The sequence below is a fragment of the Bombus huntii genome, chromosome 1 (genome assembly GCF_024542735.1).
Source record: "Bombus huntii isolate Logan2020A chromosome 1, iyBomHunt1.1, whole genome shotgun sequence".
In the NCBI taxonomy this organism is placed as follows: domain Eukaryota; kingdom Metazoa; phylum Arthropoda; class Insecta; order Hymenoptera; family Apidae; genus Bombus; species Bombus huntii.
In genome coordinates, this window is record NC_066238.1 from 2,726,264 (window position 1) to 2,747,411 (window position 21,148).

At 38.7% G+C, this 21,148-nt stretch overlaps 1 protein-coding gene across 12 annotated transcripts in view; it reads left to right on the forward strand.

The window, feature by feature from the left end:
* Positions 1–21,148, forward strand: part of LOC126871375 (titin homolog) — a 74,434-nt gene that overhangs the window by 18,710 nt on the left and 34,576 nt on the right. For 6 of the 12 annotated variants that reach the window (XR_007691645.1, XM_050630121.1, XM_050630189.1 and 3 more), the window contains 4 exons: positions 44–380; positions 853–1,137; positions 1,788–7,687; positions 8,084–21,133. Coding sequence is in view for 11 of the 12 variants with exons in the window: in XM_050630121.1 (XP_050486078.1) it covers positions 44–380; positions 853–1,137; positions 1,788–7,687; positions 8,084–21,133 (19,572 nt within the window). In the remaining variant the exon portion in view is untranslated. The remainder of the gene's footprint in view (positions 1–43; positions 381–852; positions 1,138–1,787; positions 7,688–8,083; positions 21,134–21,148) is intronic. The other 6 variants (XM_050630171.1, XM_050630136.1, XM_050630146.1 and 3 more) reach the window with 6 other exon arrangements.

Consider the following 21,148-nt stretch of genomic DNA (forward strand, 5'->3'; position numbering starts at 1 on the left):
ATTAAATGGATAAATAATAATCGTTTACGATGTGACGATTTAGGCCGAGTGGAAGTGTGTAGCTTCCAACGACCACGGTCAAAGCGTCACTTCCTGTTTTCTCAAATTAATCATTCCCAAGCACTACAAGAAACCCAAGTTTCTTGAGAGTTTGCGCGCCATATTATCGGAAGAAGGCGCGGTAAATTTAGAGTGCAAAGTGATCGGTGTGCCTCAACCGATTCTCAAATGGTACAAGGATGGCGTCGAGTTAAAGCCAGGAGATATTCACAGGATCATTTCTGGACAAGATGGCACCTGTTGTTTGGGCACTTACACCTGCGAAGCGACAAATTGCATGGGAACTGTCAGCAGTTCAGCGTCCCTTCTTGGCTTCGAAGGTATCCTAATTATTGTAATTAAGGATCATTTATCAGATCGGATGAAATGTTTACGCGTAACCGTTTCGTAAATTGAGACGCGTAAACGGCATAATTTGTAAGTTGGTTTGTCGAGGTACTACAGATGCTTTAAAGAAATTTACCTTAAAGAAATTTACCTTAAAGAAATTTACCTTAAAGAAATTTACTTTGAAGAAATTTACGTTAAAGAAATTTACTTTAAAGAAATTCACTGTATACGACAAAGTTCTACTATTAATAGAAAGAGCGAATATCATATCGCTGGAAATATTTCAATTTCATAATAGTTTAGAAAATTGTAGGATCTAAACGAAGAATAAAATGTTCGCGTTGATGCACAGTTAGGCAACGTTATAAATAATTTTAGAGTATTTTTAGCGACAGTAAATTTTTTATAACTATGAAACATCCACTAAGTATGTTGCAAATTCAGCAAATATATGTTTCATAGATAAACTCCCGGTTCAAAAAGAAGCGAAAGAACCACTGTCACCAAACGGTCACGAACTCGCCAGGAACTTGTCACTTTCAACGATTCACGAAGAAAGAACGTCCCAGTTATACGATACACCACAAACCGATCATTCCGTCACGTTAGACGATCGAGGAGAAGTATCCTTCAGTTTCGATGGTAAAGAGGTTTCCGTTAGCTTATACGAAACACCTGACCTCACCGAGGAAGAAGCTCTTCAGATCGTTGAGATGTACGCTGATCAATTATCCGAACACGTAACAGGTAAACTTTTATACTATGTGAAGTTTAATCATCAAATATTTTATTACTACCGTGATATAACAAAAGATATAGGACGTACCTGGAGGAAAAGGGTAGACTTTTATCTATTATAAATATAATTATGCGTATTACTTCATTTGTATGTTATTATTTTATGATTGTTTTATTATACGATGCCTCGTGACTCTGTTTTATTTTTCTATTTTTCGTTGAATATTAGCTGCAATACTTTTCCTTTTTTATCTTCCGCGGTGCAAACTGTAAATCGCCTAAACAAATATCGCAAACCAAGGAGTGTAGAAAATTTCGTAAAATTCATTACAGAAACTTTGTCTATCGGAATTAAATTAAATAAAGTGAGTATTATGCTTGTTGTGTTATTATATCCAATTATGTTAGACATTAAGTTTAAACAATTGGCAAACCAAATAGAGTATGTTATATATTTATTTATGAATTATATAACGCTTATTTAACGTTTTTTTTAAACTTTTGCGTCTTTTAAATTCTCACGAAAACCGATAAGAAAGCTAACAATGAACTAATGACAAAAGAGGCTAACAGGAACTAACGATAAAAGACCAGCAAGATGAAATCTTCAAAACTAACAAAATTATAATCTTCAAGACTTCGTTCCCTATGTTTTATAGAGCACAACGTGATCGAACTGCCGCCAATGCGATTCGTTAAGGAGTCTTCGAATTCCGGAAACCTGTTAATGGAAGCAGTGGTGATCGACGTGTCTCCGGATTATTTCGTCAGCGCTGAAGATGGCGACGATCTTCGTACAGAAGCCGACTTCGAGGACGTATCGATCATGGACGACGTAACCCGTGTCTTTTCCTCCCCGGATCAAGACTCTCGCAGTTCTTTAAAACGATCTGCCAGGTATAGCCTGGAAGAAGATGACAAACCACCGACGAGACCTCCGAGAAAAAAATCGAGCTCCTCGTCCAAAAGCGAAAAGAGCGAAAAGAGCCACAAAATGGAATCAGAAAGTTTTCACAGCGCTCAAAAAGACGAACCATTTTCACCGGTGTCTCCAATGTCACCGGTTTCCTCGTTGAAACAAGACGACAGCGACACTTTCGCTGATGCGCTGTCTTCAGCAAGACTTTCCATTTCAGAGAATCAAGTTCAAAGATTGTACGAGGACGGACGAGAAAGGAAACGCAGTCTGAGCGCAGAGAAAACAGCTGGCTCGAGCATAGACGATGGAATAGGCGGAGATTCTTCCTTCGATTCCGTCACCGGTGCCCCAAAGAAGAAAAAACACCGAAAGAAGAAGCATAAAAGAGAAAAAGGTAGCTCGGAAGAGTCGTCCATTGGCAGCGAAATCGATGGAAAACGAAGAAAAAGTGAGTCAACAGGCGCCAATACCGAGATGCTTCAACGTATAGAGTCTATAAACAAGACCGAAGAACCATACGTAGAAGACGTGGCTGATAAATCTAGCGAGAAGAAACAGACGACCAGTGAATCTGAAAAATCATTATCGAAAAGTAACAAGGAAAGATTGTTGGACAATATGAGGAGGCTGAAAGAACCTGTTTTTATCGTTAGAGACACTTTAGTGAGCATCGACAATCTGGAAACTAAATTGAACGCTGGTAGCGAAGAAGAGTGTAAGATGATCGTGACGAAGAACGTTATCAAACCTATTCAAAACTTATGCGAAGAAGTGTCTTCTATAGAGTCAAAGGCATTGAAGAACGCGGGCGATAGATCTTTGAATCAAACCATTCGAATTTCTTTATTGGAAGCTATCGGTGGTCCGACAGAAGAGCTTCTTCGTGGAATGGAATTAATAGAACGTCAGGAAAACGTGAAAAATCGTAAGATGGATTTAATTGCGATTTTGGAAAGCCTGACGGACCCAGTGGATGAGATTCTTATGGGAATCACGAAGCTCGAACATGAGCTAACTGGACGAGCAAAGGGCGAGAGACCGATCGCTTTAATCAGGATGATTTCTGCAGTTTCTAAGCTCGATGAAAATGTCAGGAATGTTTTAACTGTGGATAAACGAACTACAAGATTGGTAGCGAGCTTGGAGGATATTCTCAATACTTTGGATCTCTTTTTGAGCGACGTTTCCGTGGATCCAACTAAAGGAACGATAGAAACTGTGGATACGGTAGTCGTTGAATCTCTTTCGAAGTCTATAGAAGACATGGCGCGAGCTCTCAGTAGGTTTTCCAGCATCGAAGCAAAAGCAGACGGTGCTTCTAAAATTGCAGAAGAACTTATTCCTCCAACGCGCGAATTAAAAGCAAAATTAGATACGTTAAAGTCTGCCTTGGAGACTTACGAAACGAGGGGCATCTTATCTGAGCATCGAACGAAATTGATCGAGTCTCTTCAAGAATCCGTTGAACAAACAATCGTTGAAAGTCAAAGAGTAAAAGACAAGAAGCCAATGGAAGATCAGAAAAGGATAGTCGAAGAGCCTAAGGAAGATATTCTGAAGGAAGTGAGATTGAGCCTTCAGGAAACGTTGAAAACGTACGAAAACATTGCTGATACTCTGGATCCTCGACTCTGCTCCATTTTCGACCGAATTGACGAGATGTACAGAAGACTGAGGACACCACAAAGACGAGAAATTGGCCTGGAATCTCTAACAAATCTCGAAGGTCCTTTGTATTCTCTTCAGTGCGCTTTAACCTCGATTTCCACCGCGGAGAATTCTGAAACGATATCAAAACTCCTGGAACCTGCCATTTCTCAGTTGAAATCAACAATAACTAATTTGAACGAGAATTCTTTGCAGTATATATTGGAAATGGTTAATAACATCGAGCGGATTATTTATAAAACGGACAGCGAATTGGAAGAAAGTACATCTTCGAAATCGATACAGGAACAGCCTCACAATTTGACAGATAGAGTCCTGGATCCTTTAATAGATGTTCAAGCAGCTTTAAGCACTGCTCTACAAAATATAGAAGACGTCGAATCTGTTACAAACGGAGCAGCTAGTTCTCAAAAATTATTAGCTTCTTCCGAAATAGCTGTTTGTCTCGTAGAGCTCAGACAATATATATCTGACGCGGTTCATACAGCAATGACCTTGAGGGAAGATGAAACGATAAATAGCTTGATAGATTTGAAGGAACCATTGCTGGATCTTCAAACGGCTCTTATTTCCAAAGGAAGGACTTTCCAGGAGCTTCCAGTGATTCGTAAAATGTCGATCCCAGTAGAAAAGCTGAAGATCGTTGTATCGAAAGCATTAAAACACTCCGCGTCACAAGAAGATATCAATTCGATGAAAGATCTTTGGAAAATGATAGAAAAGATTGAAACTCAATTACCAAAGACAATATCTCAGTTAGTGGAGGCTGAAGAAGCGACAAAACATATTTTGGACAGTTTGAACGTCGATCAGAATCTCAGTAATATTCACTTTGCTTTGTCTTCGACGTTAGAAAGGCAAGAAAAGAGCTATCCTAATTATACCTCGTGTCTAACAATATCTGTAGAAGATCTAAGGCAGAATATTGGATCTTCAGCGGTAGCGATTGCTAATTTAAAGAATCCAGTGGACGAACAGATTGTAGAACAGGTTTCTTTATTAAAAGAATGTCTGTTGAGTCTGCAGAGATCTTTATTGACCCAAGAACATGAACCTGAAGAGGAGCAAATTTTAAAAGATTTAATAAATCCAATCGAGAAATTGAAGAGACTGGTTCAAACTATGGTAAACACCGACGCAAGAACAGACGTAATTCTTCCAGTTTTGGAATTACTCGAAGAAATAGAGAAAGACACGCCATTGATTGCAAGGGAGACATCAAAAAAGAAAGCTAAAAGAGAAGCAGAAAAATTAATTCCGAAAAAGGAAGAACCAAAGAAACAGAAAGATCAGTCGTTTGGTTTAGCAGATAGGATCTCTCGATCCTTATATCCTATGAAACATTGGTTATCAAACACATCTGAAGAAAGCACGAAGGACGAAGAAGAATCTGCTTTAAGTTCAACCGTCGACGAATTGAAGAAAGACGTAAACAAAATTGCTATTGAAACATCGTATTCTGAACCTCCAAGTGACGAAAATTTGATAGAGGCATTGGTAGATCTTCGTGAACCTTTAACAAGGTTACGAAATGCTATATCGATGTACCACGAACCAGCAGATTTGACAACTTTGGAGGAATTGGGCAGACCAATGAAGTATCTCCTGCAGACTATCATGGACATTCTTAAAGACCACCCTGAAGAAGAAACACTTCGACCTATAGTGGATATCGTGGAAGAAATTGAAAATCAGATACCTATTTCTATCAAAGAGGCTCTTTACAGGAAAGAATTGAAAGAAATGGTACAATCAATGACTCAAGAGAAGATGGTGGAAGCAACGACGTCTCAAGAAACCATTCAAGAAGAGTCCATTCCTCAGGAGACTATTCTTCCAGAAAGAGAAGAAATTACAGCACACGTTTCTCAAGAAACCATTCCTGAGGCAACTCTAATGGAAAGTACTACGATATTGCTTGAAACGCAGTTTACTGAATCGATAGCTGAACAGACTGCAGTCGAAGAAAGTTCTCAAAGAACAGAACAGTTAATTACAACGATAGAGGAATTACCAAAGGAAAAGAAAGATATGAAGAAAGCGAAGAAAGAAGAAGAAGCAAAGAGCTTGGTTGTTTCTTTGTTCAAAACGCTGGAAAGTGTTCAGATAGATATAACAGGGATTTTGGAAGATTTTGAAGAACCTACAGCTGGAACTACCATTGTTCCAGTTTCTATATTAGCTAATTCTGTGGAAGAACTTATGAAGACGATTTCTGAGATGAGAGTGACAACTGGAACCTATGGAACATCGATTAATTCCTACGAAGAAATAGTTAGTCAGACTGTATCTGTGCTAAAGAACCTTCTCCAGCCTTTGAACAATCTTCAGAAAGTCCTGCAGCAGTCACACCAGCATGGTGCCCAAGAACTATTAATCTTGAACCATTTAATTCATCCATTGAACGTGATCGAATCCGAAGTGATCAATAGTGCAATCGAGAAGCTTGATCAAAATTCTGATCTGAAGAAAAATTGTGAACCTATTTTGAATCTTCTTAGGGATATCAAAGATACGGTACCAATCGTTGTGAAAGATATTCATTCTAGGCAAGAGCTTCTTGGATCTCTTCGTGAGATCTCGAAACCTTTGGAAAATATCGAGGAACAAATGAAAATTCTTGAAGCTCAAGCTGATGTTACTCTGGAGACAGATGTAGCCAGAATTCTGGTGAAGCCTTTGGACTATTTACTAAACACAGTAAACGTGACTTCGCAAGAGCTTGAGCTCTTAGATCAGCGAAGAGAAATTATTGTTGAATTCCGAACTCTTGTTGAACCTTTAGTGGAATTTTTGAGCAGTCTTTCGGTCGTTCAAAGTAGCAGAAAAAGTTTAGTTCCAGAATCAGCTTTGTTGGACGAAAGACGAAGCGTTATTTCAAAGGCAGTCGAAGGTTTACAAAGACAAACTTCAACCATTTTGGAAAGAATTTCTAATTTAGAAGGAGCCACACTTTTTGAAGGTGCATTGAGTTCACTGAAGAATGCTACTATCTCTGTTCAACAACAAATTGGTGGGACTGATTATTCAAGAAGATCTAGCAACGAATTTACTCTTCAATATAATCTGTCGAGTTCGTTTAATCATTTGAAGAATACAATTGCAGTTTTGGATAAGAATGTGGATAAATCTGTTCATCAAGTGATTTCGAAGTCGTTAGAAGCTTTAGAGAAGCAAATTACGTTATCAGAAACACATTTCATGCAAACGTTCACTGAGCAAGCGGTAGATGAAGAAGCTATCGTTGAAGGATTTTTGTATCCGACTAATCAACTTAGGTCAGCTTTGAATGTATTAAAGGAAAAAATTAATCAGAAATCGATATCCTCTGTTTCCGTCCAGACTGTGACTCTTCTTCAGGCTCTGGCTAATTCTACGACAGAGTTGGCTTCCTCTTTGTCTCTTCATCGGGTCAGGTTAATAAGAGAACGAGCTTCTGAAGGTTCTTCGCTTGTCGAAACCTTGTCTGCTATGGTGGATGTTTTGGAGAGTGTGAACGATTCTATAAGAGAAATTGAGATGGTGGCGAATGTAGAGAAAACTATGACAGAAGAGAAAGAAGAGAATATTTCACCTGATGTCCCTATTACTATTACACAGATTGAAACTATTGTGGATGAGATTATTGAAGTTTCAAGGGAAGAAGTGGAAAGTGTGTTAACAATTGAAAAAATACCACCTGAAGAAGAACGATTGAAAATAGAGGAAATAGAATCTGAAGAGAAAATTCAGGAGTTTCGAGAACAAAAAGCAGGAAAGATTAAAGGTCCGGAAACAACGAAAGAAGAAAAGGTCGATACCTTCGAAGCAATGAAAGAGGAAACAACAAAAGCGCGTGAAACAACTGAAGAGGGAAAGATCAAAGTTCTTCAAGTAATGGGAAAAGAAAAAGTTGAAACTTTTGAAGGAGTGGCAGAAGGAAAAGTCGAACTTCTTGAGGGGACAACAGAAAAGAAAGCTCAAGCTCTTGAAGTAACTGAAGAGGAAAAGATCAAAGTTCTCCAAGGAATGGGAAAAGAAAAAGTTGAAACCATTGAAGGACCGATAAAAGGGAAAGTCGAACTTCTTGAAGGAACAACAGAAGAGAAAGCTAAAGCTCTTGAGGTAACTGAAGAAGGAGAAACCAAAGTTCTCCAAGTAATGGGAAAAGAAAAAGTTGAAACTCTTGAAGGAGTGACAGAAGGAAAAGTCGAACTTCTTGAGGGGACAACAGAAGGGAAAGCTCAAGCTCTTGAAGTAACAGAAGCAGAGAAGGTCAAAGTTCTTCAAGTAATGGGAAAAGAAAAAGTTGAAACCCATGAAGGAGTGGCAGAAGGAAAAGTCGAACTTCTTGAAGGGACAACAGAAGAGAAAGCTACAGCTCTTGAGGTAACTGAAGAAAGAGAAACCAAAGTTCTCCAAGTAATGGGAAAAGAAAAAATTGAAATCCTTGAAGGAGTAACAGAAGGAAAAGTCGAACTTCTTGAGGGGACAACAAAAGAGAAAGCTACAGCTCTCGAAGTATCTGAAGAGGAAAAGAACAAAGTTCTCCAAGTAATGGGAAAAGAAAAAGTTGAAACCCTTGAAGAAGCGACAGAAGGAAAAGTCGAACTTTTTGAGGGCACAACAGAAGAGAAAGCTAAAGCTCTTGAGGTAACTGAAGAAGGAGAAACCAATGTTCTCCAAGTAATGGGAAAAGAAGAAGTTGAAACCCTTGAAGAAGCGACAGAAGGAAAAGTCGAACTTTTTGAGGGCACAACAGAAGAGAAAGCTAAAGCTCTTGAGGTAACTGAAGAAGGAGAAACCAAAGTTCTCCAAGTAATGGGAAAAGAAAAAGTTGAAACTCTTGAAGGAGTGGCAGAAGGAAAAGTCGAACTTCTTGAGGGGACAACAGAAGGGAAAGCTCAAGCTCTTGAAGTAACAGAAGCAGAGAAGGTCAAAGTTCTTCAAGTAATGGGAAAAGAAAAAATTGAAACCCTTGAAGGAGCGACAGAAGGGAAAGTCGAACTTCTTGAAGGGACAACAGAAGAGAAAGCTAAAGCTCTTGAAGTAACTGAAGAGGGAATACTCAGCACTCTCCAAATAATGGGAACGGAAACACTTGAATCTCCTGAATTGGTAGAAGAAGAACTTGATGTTCTGAAAGAAATGAAAGAAGAAACAGTTATGGCTCTTGAAGCAGCAACTGTATCCCCTGAATTGGTACAAGAGAGTAAAGTTGAAAGTATTAAAGTAATGAACGTCGGAAAAGTCGTGTCGGTTGAAGGAATGAAAGAAGAAAAAGCTGGAGATCTGGAGATAACGAAAGAAGGAGAATCAGTAGTAATACACAAATCAACAGAAGAATTGTCGAAAGCAGTGGAAAGGGTTGAAGTGTTTTCCGAAGAGATAACAGAAGGTGCTGGCCAAATATTATTTGATATGACAGAGAAACTATCGATAAAAGAGGAAGAAGTCGAAACTGTGCCGCAGATGACGGAAGAAATGCCAAAGGCTATGGTAAAAGTAGAAGCTCCGCTTGGCGAAACCGAAAAGTTGATAGATGAAAAAAAAGTAGAAATTTTAACAGATGAAGTAGCACTGCCGGTTAAAACTGTAGACGAAAAAACAACATCGTCTGAAAAAGTGGCTGTAACAGAAAAATTAAAAGGAGCATCTGGTGTTGAAGAATCTGTGGAAGAAATAATCGCACAAACGATAGAACCAGAACAAAAAAAAAGAAGGACTGAAACAGCAGTCGAAAGAATGGAGGAAGAAAAAATTGAAAAAGAAGAAGTGGCAAGTCAAGAAATAAAAATAGAAGAATCTAAAAAATCCGAAGAATTAAAACAAAAGCATGATACTAAAGAGCAGGTATTTGAAAAAGTAGAGGAAACACTAAAAACAGAAAGAGTCGTAGAAGAATCACTAGAGAAAACAAAAGAAGAAACAAGTGAATCAGCATTTAAAGAATCAAACGAGGCAGAAAGACAAAGAGAGATAATGGAAGCTTTAGAACGAATAGAAGACTTAGCAAAGGCAGAAGAAATGGCAGAGGAGGAAAGAAAACAGGCAAAAATCAGTCTGATACAAAAGACAGGCTCGCTGATCAATGCTCTACAACAACCTTTCAAAGAACTAACCAGTCTCGTGTCTGTAGCTCTAGACGAACCTCTTTCCTCGAGATCGGAAGAAGAGAAACGAAGAATTCGAGAATTAACAGCCCTCATACAAATCCTTTACGACTTAAAAGCAACCAGCGCATCAATTCAAAACACATTATCTTCCTCTTCAATCTCAGAACTTAAAACGCAATTTGTTCATCTGCTGGAATCCTTAATAAACGTAGATCAAGCCACAGAAAAGATTCTTCGTTTGACTCAAAAAGAGTTAGCACCAGCACTGAAAGAAAACGTAATGGTATCCTTGCAAATACTTTCAGAACCTCTAAAATCTCTTCAACGTGAACTCTCTTCTATCCAAGAAGCAACTTCTCAGCTTCCTACAGATTGTATTCCACTACGTGGAAACGCACAAAATGTAAACGAAGCGATTTCTGAACTCGTAAAGGTCATTCAACAGACTGCTGAAACGAAGAGTATGAAAGTGGTCGAAGAAATCAAAGTGATGACGAAAACAAAAGAAGAAAATTTGGATATCGAGGAAACCACAGCGAAACCTCTTGAAGAACTGATAGAAGTCCTCATGGTCTCTCAAGAACAAGTGAAACCAGAGGATGCCTCGCCACTTGGTTCTGCTCCGCCTTCGATAGAATCAGCTGAATTAACCAAACAACAAAAATTAGAAGCAGATATCGCGAAGAAGATAGTCAGTCCAATACAAAATCTTCGTGAAGCGATTGCAAAGATCGAGGAAGAGAAATTGGAAGAAACTGAACAATTGGATTTGCCTACAAAGACAGCTGCAATTATCTTGAGTACTATTATTGATCCTTTGGAAAAATTGAAACAATCTTTGGATATCTCTTCTCAGCAACAAACTGTAGAACATGAAGAAATTACGGAAGAAACACAATCAAACGTTCCATTTTTGCAATCGCTACCAGTAGCCAATATTCTAGAAGAATTGGAGAGGTCCATTGCCACAATTCAAGAAGAAATGATCTTCGAAGCGAATGAGGAAATGAACAAATTAGAGGATAAGGCATTAATTGTAAAAGAAATAGACAAATCGCTAGAAAATCTCAAATTGTCAATCGGTGCGGTGCAAAAAATAGTAACATTTGAAACTGAAAGGGCAGGAACATTTTCCAATATAGAAGAGACACCGGCAGTCGAAACATTCATTGAATCGGTGAATGAATTAAGAGAAAAATGTACAGCGATTGTCAGTTCTCCTCCAGTAAAGATAGAATCTCCAGAAAAAATTCGAAAAGAAGAATTGGAGCAAGTTTTAGAAATGATGAGTCAGCCTATTCAACTCTTGCGTGAAACAGCTTCTGAGATTGAAGAACAGAAGACTGATGAGGTACGAGCTTTAGATGAAACAAGCAAAAACGTAGTAGAAGCTTTGAAACCTCTAGTGCATCCTTTAGAAGAATTGGAACAATTATTATGCACAGCAATTCAACAAATTCATCCTTCGAAAGATGAAAAGACTGAAGAAATAAAGAGTACTACTTTACCTACGGAGCAATTAAAGGTTAGTCCTGTATTGGAAGAACTGCAGAAATCAATTGTTATGATAGAAGAACAGATAGCTGTACAACCGAAGAAACTTGATGTGTCCACTACAAAAGTGGAAGCTTCTGTTGCCGAATTGATAGAAAGTCCATTAAAAACTCTTAAATCTGCTGTGACAGCCATTCAAACACTTGAGGCAGAAGAAACCAAAGAATTAACCAGTGAAGAGAAAACAACAGCCCTGAAAACGCTTGCCAAGTGTGTGGAAAAGATAGCAAATGTGTCTTCGGTGATTTCTAGCCAACAAAAAGTTGAAATTAGTACTTTGCAACAGCCACAAGTTGCTAAAATAGATATACAAGAGTTTGGACAGCAAGCTCTCGATAATATAGCAAGTCCAATTCAAATTTTACGTGAGACCATTTCCAAACTTGACGAACAACAGACACAAGAGACTGAAACTTTAATTATGTCAGAAACGAAAGAAATCGCTGGTGTTTTACATACGTTGGTCGAACCTTTGGAACAATTAGAAAAATCTTTGTCAGTGGCTGTTCAAGAGACGAGCATCGTTAAAGACGAATCTACATCAGACTTGGAGGATGTCCAATCCTCTATGAAGTTGAATGTCGGGCCTGTTTTACAGCAGTTAGAAAAGTCTATTGGTGTAATTCAAGAACAAGTTTCTTTGGAACCTACTAAGGAAGAATCGAAAGATAAATTGGTAGGTTCTGTTGCGAAGACTATAGAAGAACCCTTGGAACAAATGAAATCTTCAGTAGCAGCTATTAAGGAGATAATATTGGAGACTGAACAAACGGGTAATTTATCAGACGTAGACAAAATTTCAATTCTAAAATCGTTCGCAAAATCTGTGGAAGAAATCGGTGAAAAGTGTTTAGCTGTAATTTCCCAGCAACAGATTGGCATACAACTAGTCCCCAAAAAAATAAAAGAGTCTCAAGTGGAGATACTAGACATGGCTGTCAGTCCTCTTCAACTACTTAGGGAAACTATTATCAAAATCGAAGAAGAAAAATTGCAACAAGTGGAAGCTCTCGATTCTTCTAAAATGGCTGCATCAGAAAGTGCTTTGATGATCCTGGTAGAACCACTACAAAGATTAGAAACTTCGCTATCTTCCACTGTTCAACAGGCAATCTCGACGGAACTCAACAGAATTGAGGAAATATCTCAAGCAGCTCCACCTTTGCAAAAACTGGCTATTCAACCTATCGTGGAAGAACTTCAGAAATGCGTAGCATCGGTACAAGAACAAGTAAAATTGCAAACAGTGGCAGAGCACTCCATTGAGGAGGCTTCTATCATGCAAGCCACAGAAAAATCGCTGGAAGACTTGAATTCTTCTCTCGCGATCATTCAGAGTGTGGTATCCACTGAACCAGGCGTAGAAGAAACACTGTCGGAGACAGAGAAGGTGACAGCGCTGCGACACTTCGCGAAATCGGTGCAAGAACTAGAAGAATGCATGGCTATGGTCAGTCAGCATCAAGTGGACGCGAAGGAGACAGTGATGGAGTCGATGGAAGCTGAAAAACTGGAGACACGAGTTCTCGAAACGATTATCGTGCCGATTCACACGCTGCACGAGACTATTATGAAGATACAGGAAGACAGCACTGAAGAAATTGGCACGTTAGAATTGCAAAAAGGGAATGTGCAAACGTTGACTCCTTTGATGCATCCTCTACAACAGTTAGAAAGATCTTTGGTGAACGTGGTTCAACAAGCAAGTGACCAGAAACTTGAATCCGTGGAACAAATTCAAAGAGAAACTCCACAGACTATTGTCCTTCGACCAATTTTGCAAGAATTAAAAGAAAGCATTGTTAATATTCAAGGACAGTTAGCTACGAGCTTTGAAGAATCTTCAAAATTAGAGACTGCTAAGGATTTAAATGAAGCACTTGAAGAACTAGAAACAGCTACTATCGCTGTTCAACATGTAATCACGCTTTCTTCGGAAGAGACTGAAGAAATAAAGACTCAGAAGAAATCTGCCTTGGAAGCTTTCGCTAAATCGATAGAGCAGTTAGAAGAAAGATGTTCAGCAGTGATAAGTCAGAAGAAAGTAGAAAAGAAGTTGGAAGAAGCTGAGAAGCAACAAGCAAAGATGGTGGATGTTGAAATTCTTCAGAAGATAAGTAATACGGTTCATGTTCTACGTGAGTCGCTTTCTCACATTGAAGAAGAGAAAATGCAGCAGGTAGAAGAATTGAAAATCCCTAAAGAGAAAACTAATGTGAAATTAAATGTTCTTATAGAACCATTGAATATATTGGAACAAGCTTTACAGACTGCATTGCTAGAAGGTAAAGTGCTAGAAGAAGAGACTACAAAAGAGTTGAAGAAGAGTGAAATTCCTGTTGATAAATTAAATTTACAACCTGTATTGGAAGAATTCCAGAAATCCATCATTACTATTCAACAGCAAACGAGTGAAACCGCGACAATTTCAGGAGAAGTTAGTGAAGTTAGCATGATGCTAGCAGCAGAGAAGTCTTTAGAACAGATGAAATTGTCTGTGGCAGCTGTTCAGGAAATAACAATTGCTCAGCAAGATCAAACAAAAGAATTGAGGACAGGTGAAGAAAAGTCTCGATTGGAAGCTTTTGCACGATCGATGGAAGAAACTGGAGAAAAACTGTTAGCTGCAGTCAAACAATACGAAGTGAAGAAATCTGAAGAAGTTCCGGCGAAGAACAAAGTGGTCGAAGATTTTGTAAAAACTGTCATTGAACCCATTAACGAGCTACAAACTACAATTTTGAATATAGACAAAGAAAGTGAATTATTGGGGAAGAAGAAAGAAGAAGAAGTTGTACTCTTCTTGAGCATGGTGCAACCATTGCACAAACTCGAAGAATCGTTCTTATCAGCCATGCAGCAAGAAGCAGTAACAAAATACGAAACTGTCAAAGAAATTTCTCAAGCAATTCCAGCTTTACAAGAATTACCAGTTAAATTAACATTAGAAGAACTTAACAAAAACGTGGCAGAAATTCAGAAGCAACTGGTTTTTGCCAAGGAAACTTTAAGTTTAATAGGAGATACTGAAGACTTTGCTGTAATAAAAAATCTAGAAAGATCATTAAGTGATTTAAGAACGTCCGTAGCTGTGGTGCAACAATTGACAACTATAGAAAAACCTGGCGAACAAATTCTAGACGTCGAAAACGCGTCTGCGTTGCAAGCATTTGGAAAAGCTGTGGAAGAGTTCAGAAAACAATGTTCTGCGACTATCTCAAAACCAAAAGTGATTGCTACAATTATAGGAACGATTCAATTAGAGACACCACAGAAACTTGAAGCTCAAGTTTCAGAAACAGTTACTGTTCCTGCCAAGTTATTACAAGAATCCATTTCGACTATGGCAGAGATTAAGCTTCAAGAAGCTGAAATATTGGAAACATCGGATACGAAGAAACCTATGACGATATTAACCGAACTTATCCCACCGTTGCAACGATTAGAACAATGTTTCGTTGCTGCGATTCAAGGAGAACATGTGATAGAGCACGATACGAAGAGTTTAGAAACTGATAAAGTATCATTTGAAAAGACAACTTTAAAACCAATTCTCGAGGAGTTCCAGAAATCAATCGCAGTGATTGAAGAGCATATGATGGTAGAAGAGGGCATGCAAAGTATGTCAGAGGCTGGCAATGCTTCTCAATTGAAGACAATGGCACAGACGTTGATAGACTTAAGAACTTCTGTGGCTACTATTCAACGGGCCGTTGAATTTGCTCCAGAATTTTCAGAAAAATTCTCTAAAACTGAAAGTGTCGCGGCATTTGAAACATTTGCAAAGACTCTTCACGATTTAGTAAAACGTGCTGCCACTATCGATCAACAACAGATAATTATCGAACCAGCAGCAGATACTATCTCAGAAGAAGCCTCATCTTTGAAGACTTGGGCGGATGTTGTTGAAGAAGCAAATGTTCAAGTCACAGAACCGAGGATTGTGGATCAAGGTACCGTAGAATCGCCTTCAGAAATGGCTCTTTCAATTTCTGAAGAAGAAACACAAACTTTGAAGAGTTTGGCTAAGCCGCTCAGTGAGTTAAAAGAGTGTCTGGCAATAATCGTCGAAGAAAGAAAATCAATGGACGCGAATGAGATTGCTCTGACGTTATCCGAAAGAGAGGACATTTCTTTATTGAAGGCTATGGCACAGCCTTTATTAGAACTAAAAAACGTAGCTGTGTCTGTTATCAACGAGCAAACAGCCATTGAATCTGCGAAAGAGAAATCTTTTGATAGTGAGGAAAAGCCAGAAACTACACTAAATCCATTAATTGAACCTTTAGAAGAACTTTGCAATTCGATTGCATTAATCGAAGATCGCATGTTGGTTGAATCTGTGGAAGATCGACCAGTTGATGAGGTGTCTTTGTTATCTGCTTTAGCTGAGCCCTTGATAATTCTGCATCGAAGCATTTCTGTACTTGAAGAACGAGTGATGTCTCCTGAAGTGGAACCAATGCCAGAAGAATCGAGTCATTGGATCACAGAATGTTTGGCAGTTCCTCTGCAAGAAATAGAAAGATCTATTGCTGAGATTCGAGAGTGCGTTGTGGTGGAACCTGAGCCTGGACTTGTTGAAGAGATGTCGAGGATTGATACACCAGATTGGTCTGTCGTTGAGAAATTGGTGCAACCGGTGGAAGTTATAAAATCGACAATCATTGAAATGGAAGAAAATATTATTAAAAATACGAAAGCAGAGAAGGAAAATGAATATGAGATAGTGAAGACATTGGTGCAACCATTAGCTGACGTGCAGGAAAGCTTCCTAGTGCTGAAAAATAAGACTGATATGAGTATAGAGGAAGAAGAAGCTAGTATCGATGCTATTGTGGATTCATTATCTAATCTTGAGAAGAGTATATCGTTTATTGAAGAACAAGCTGCTGAAAAATTACAATTAGCTTCAAATATAACAGAAACTATAATTGGATACTTGGCTGAACCTTTGTTGCAACTGAAAGAGAAGATTATGACAGTGGAAGAATCTTCGACTGTATATCTTGAAAACTTGGAGAAACCGTTGAAAGGATTACAAGCTGCTTTGGAAGCTGTCCTGTCTGATCAACGTGAGGAAGTGCAAAAGCAGAAGAAAGAGAGTGTTATTTCTATGGAAGAAGTTACAAGAATATCGACGAAGTTGATTCACTCTATTAAAGAAGTAAACGATTCTATTGAGTCGATTGATAATAAGATAGAAAGTTACAAAGGTTTGCTAGGTCTAGAGATTCAGATTGAGAAGGAAGCTCTGAATATGTTGGCTAAGCCACTTGAACAACTTAAGCAAGGAATTCAAAGTGTTTTAGATAAACAAGAGATTGGAGAAGGGCCGATGGAATCATTGAAAATGCTTCGAAAAGCAATTGCGATTGTTAGAGAGCAATCTGCTGATAAACCTATAGCTGAACCCTCACATTTGGAGATTACGGAAATTTATGGCGTGTTAAAAACCTTGAACATAAGTTTGTATGAGCTGGAAGATTCTATCAAGAAGGTTGAAGCACTGTGGAAGGATAGTTTAAGCGGAGAAGGGATTGTGGAGCTCGAAACGCCTATTTTGAATTTGATGAATGATATAAACTTGCTTCGAGATAAATTGCTAAATGTACAGGTAGTGTGGGAGGAGGATAAAGAGAAAAAGAAAAGTAAGAAGAAAGAGAAAGAAGAAGTTGAAGAAGAAATGAAAATAGTGGACAAGGAAGAGGATGAACGTAAGAAGGAAGAGGAAGTTGACAAACAGAAACATAAAGAGGAAGAAAAGAAACGGGAGGAAGAACAACAGTTGAGAGAAGAGGAGGAGAAGAAGAAAACTGAGAAACTGAAGCAGGAGGAAGAGGAACGTAAGAAAAAGGAAGAAGCTGAAAAACTGAAGCAGGAGGAAGAGGAACGTAAGAAAAAGGAAGAAGCTGAGAAACTGAAGCAAGAGGAAGAGGAACGTAAGAAAAAGGAAGAAGCTGAGAAACTGAAGCAGGAGGAAGAGGAACGTAAAAAAAAGGAAGAAGCTGTGAAACTAAAGCAGGAGGAAGAGGAACGTAAGAAAAAGGAAGAAGCTGAGAAACTGAAGCAGGAGGAAGAGGAACGTAAGAAAAAGGAAGAAGCTGAAAAACTGAAGCAGGAGGAAGAGGAACGTAAGAAAAAGGAAGAAGCTGAGAAACTGAAGCAAGAGGAAGAGGAACGCAAGAAAAAGGAAGAAGCTGAAAAACTGAAGCAGGAGGAAGAGGAACGTAAGAAAAAGAAAGAAGCTGAAAAACTGAAGCAGGAGGAAGAGGAACGTAAGAAAAAGGAAGAAGCTGAGAAACTGAAGAAGGAAGAAGAGGAACGCAAGAAAAAGGAAGAAGCTGAGATATTGAAACAAAAAGAGGAAGAACGCAAGCAGAAAGAAGCTGAGAAATTAAAGCAAGAAGAGGAACGTAAAAAGAAAGCAGAGGCTGAAAAACTAAAGCAAGAGGAAGAGCGTAGAAAGAAAGAAGAGGCTGAGAAATTAAAGCAAGAGGAAGAGCGTAAAAAGAAAGAAGAAGCTGAGAAATTAAAGCAAGAGGAAGAGCGTAAAAAGAAAGAAGAGGCTGAGAAATTAAAGCAAGAAGAGGAACGTAAAAAGAAAGAAGAGGCTGAAAAACTAAAGCAAGAGGAAGAGCGTAAAAAGAAAGAAGAGGCTGAAAAATTAAAGCAAGAGGAAGAGCGTAAAAAGAAAGAAGAAGCTGAGAAATTAAAGCAAGAGGAAGAGCGTAAAAAGAAAGAAGAGGCTGAGAAATTAAAGCAAGAGGAAGAGCGTAAAAAGAAAGAAGAGGCTGAGAAATTAAAGCAAGAAGAAGAACGTAAAAAGAAAGAAGAAGCTGAGAAATTAAAGCAAGAGGAAGAGCGTAAAAAGAAAGAAGAGGCTGAGAAATTAAAGCAAGAAGAGGAACGTAAAAAGAAAGAAGAGGCTGAGAAATTAAAGCAAGAAGAAGAACGTAAAAAGAAAGAAGAGGCTGAGAAATTAAAGCTAGAAGAGGAACGTAAAAAGAAAGAAGAAGCTGAGAAATTAAAGCTAGAAGAGGAACGTAAAAAGAAAGAGGAAGCTGAAAAATTAAAGCAAGAGGAAGAGCGTAAAAAGAAAGAAGAAGCTGAGAAATTAAAGCAAGAGGAAGAGCGTAAAAAGAAAGAAGAGGCTGAGAAATTAAAGCAAGAGGAAGAGCGTAAAAAGAAAGAAGAGGCTGAGAAATTAAAGCAAGAAGAAGAACGTAAAAAGAAAGAAGAAGCTGAGAAATTAAAGCAAGAGGAAGAGCGTAAAAAGAAAGAAGAGGCTGAGAAATTAAAGCAAGAAGAGGAACGTAAAAAGAAAGAAGAGGCTGAGAAATTAAAGCAAGAAGAGGAACGTAAAAAGAAAGAAGAGGCTGAGAAATTAAAGCTAGAAGAGGAACGTAAAAAGAAAGAAGAAGCTGAGAAATTAAAGCTAGAAGAGGAACGTAAAAAGAAAGAGGAAGCTGAAAAATTAAAGCAAGAGGAAGAGCGTAAAAAGAAAGAAGAAGCTGAGAAATTAAAGCAAGAGGAAGAGCGTAAAAAGAAAGAAGAGGCTAAGAAATTAAAGCAAGAAGAGGAACGTAAAAAAGCAGAAGAGGCTGAGAAACTGAAGCAAGAAGAGGAACGTAAAAAAGCAGAAGAGGCTGAGAAACTGAAGCAAGAAGAGGAACGTAAAAAGAAAGAAGAGGCTGAGAAATTAAAGCTAGAAGAGGAACGTAAAAAGAAAGAGCAAGCTGAGAAATTAAAGCTAGAAGAGGAACGCAAAAAGAAAGAGGAAGCTGAAAAATTAAAGCAAGAAGAGGAACATAAAAAGAAAGAAGAAGCACAAAAATTAAAAGGGGAAAAGAAGCGTAAAAAGAAGGGAGAAACTGAGAATCTAAAACAGGAGGAAGAACGTAAGAAACAAGAACCTGAACAATTAAAACAGGAGGAGGAGGAACGTAAGAAGAAAGAAGCAGCTGAGAAATTAAAGCAAGAACAAGCACGTAAGGAACAAGAAGAAAAATTAAAACATGATGGAGATCGTAAGATAGAAGAAGCTGAGAAATTAAAACAGGAGGAGGAGCATAAGAAGAAAGAAGAAGTTGAACAATTAAAGGAAGAGGAAATGCATAAGAAAAAGGAAGGAGCACAAAAATTAAAAGAGGACAAGAAACGTAAAAAGACAGAAGAAACTGAGAAATTAATTCAGGAGGGGGAACGTAAGAGGGAGCAAGAAACTGAAAAATTAAAACAAGAAGAAGAGCGTAAAACAAAAGAAGCTGAGAAATTGAAACAAGACGAAGATCTTAAGAAGGAGGAGGAAGACAAACGTCGGAAAGAAGATCAAGCTGAAAAGTTAAGACAGGAAAAAGAACAGCAGGAGCAAGAGGAGGCTGAGAGAAAGAAACAAGAGGAAGAAGCACGTAGAAAGAAAGTGGAAGGAGAACAAAAGATTGAATCGGAGGCATTGGAACAAAAAGAAGAAAAGTTACGTAAAAGGATAGAAAAACGAAGATTACAACAGGCGGAAGATGAGCGCACGGAACGGGAAGAAGCAGAAAAACGGAAGAAGGAACAAGAGCAGAGAAAACGCGAAAGGGAAGAGCGTGCGAAGAAAGAGGAAGAGGAAAGACGCAAACATGAGGAAGAGGAGTACAAAAGGAAAGAGGAAAGGGCGAAATTGAAAAAGGAAGAAGAAGAACGCAGGAAAGCTGAAAAAGCAGAAAAGTTAAAGAAAGAACTGGAACGAGAAGACCAGAGACGAGAAGAAATCAGGCGTCGAAGAGAAGAACAAGAAAAACAGATAAGACAAGAAGCCGAGAAAGTTAGGAAAGCTGAAGAAGAACGGTTAAGGAAAGAAGACGAAACGCGCGAACGTAGAAGAAGGGAACGTGAACAAAGAAGACAGGAAGAGGAAGCGAAATTACGCAGAGAAGAAGAAGAGAGACTTCAAAGAGAAGAAGAACGCAGAAGAAAGAGGAAAGAAGCTGAAAGACAATGGAACGAAGATAAAGAATCTATGAGGAGGAGGGAAACTGAACGTTTGGAAAGAAGAAGAGCCGAAGAGCGTCAGAATAGAGAAGAATCTGAGCGTTCGAGGCGGGAAGACGAAGAAAGGAGATGCAGAAGGGAAACAGAAAGGCAATTAAGAAGAGAAGAAGCAGCGCGAGAAATGAAGGAAGAAGAAGAACGCGTAAGAAGACGACAGGAAGAAGAAGCATCCAGGCTTCGTAGACGAAGACAAGAACAACTAAGAGACGATACTTGGTCCAAAATAAGACAAAGCGAATCGGATCAATTATTTAGAAAAATGGCGGATGACGCGCTTCGAATTGGAAGAATGAAAGCTGGCTCTTCTGACGTGGAATTTTGGCGGGACAGGCGAGACAAATCTTATCGACACGACTCTGGTTTCGATTCGGGGCTCTCTAGCACTTCTAGATCGTACAGCTGGAGAGATTCCCTGACATCTTTGACCAGGAAGAGAATCGATGATTTTCTTGATTATAAACTGAGGGATACTCCGATCGATAGATACTACTATGATACTGGGACGTACTACAGAAGAAGAAGAAAAAGGGACGATCAAATTACTCGAACAAGATCTATTAGTTTGTTGAAGTACGATGACTATTCGACGGGTGATAGTGACACGACTATTACAGCTGCTACTGTTAGCAAACCACCGAGATACACTAGCAGAACAAAGACTAGTTCACGAATTGATTTGGACGACCGTGGTTCGAATTTGTCTATATATTTGCCGCCTATCAAGGACGAGGTAGGAATAAAGTAA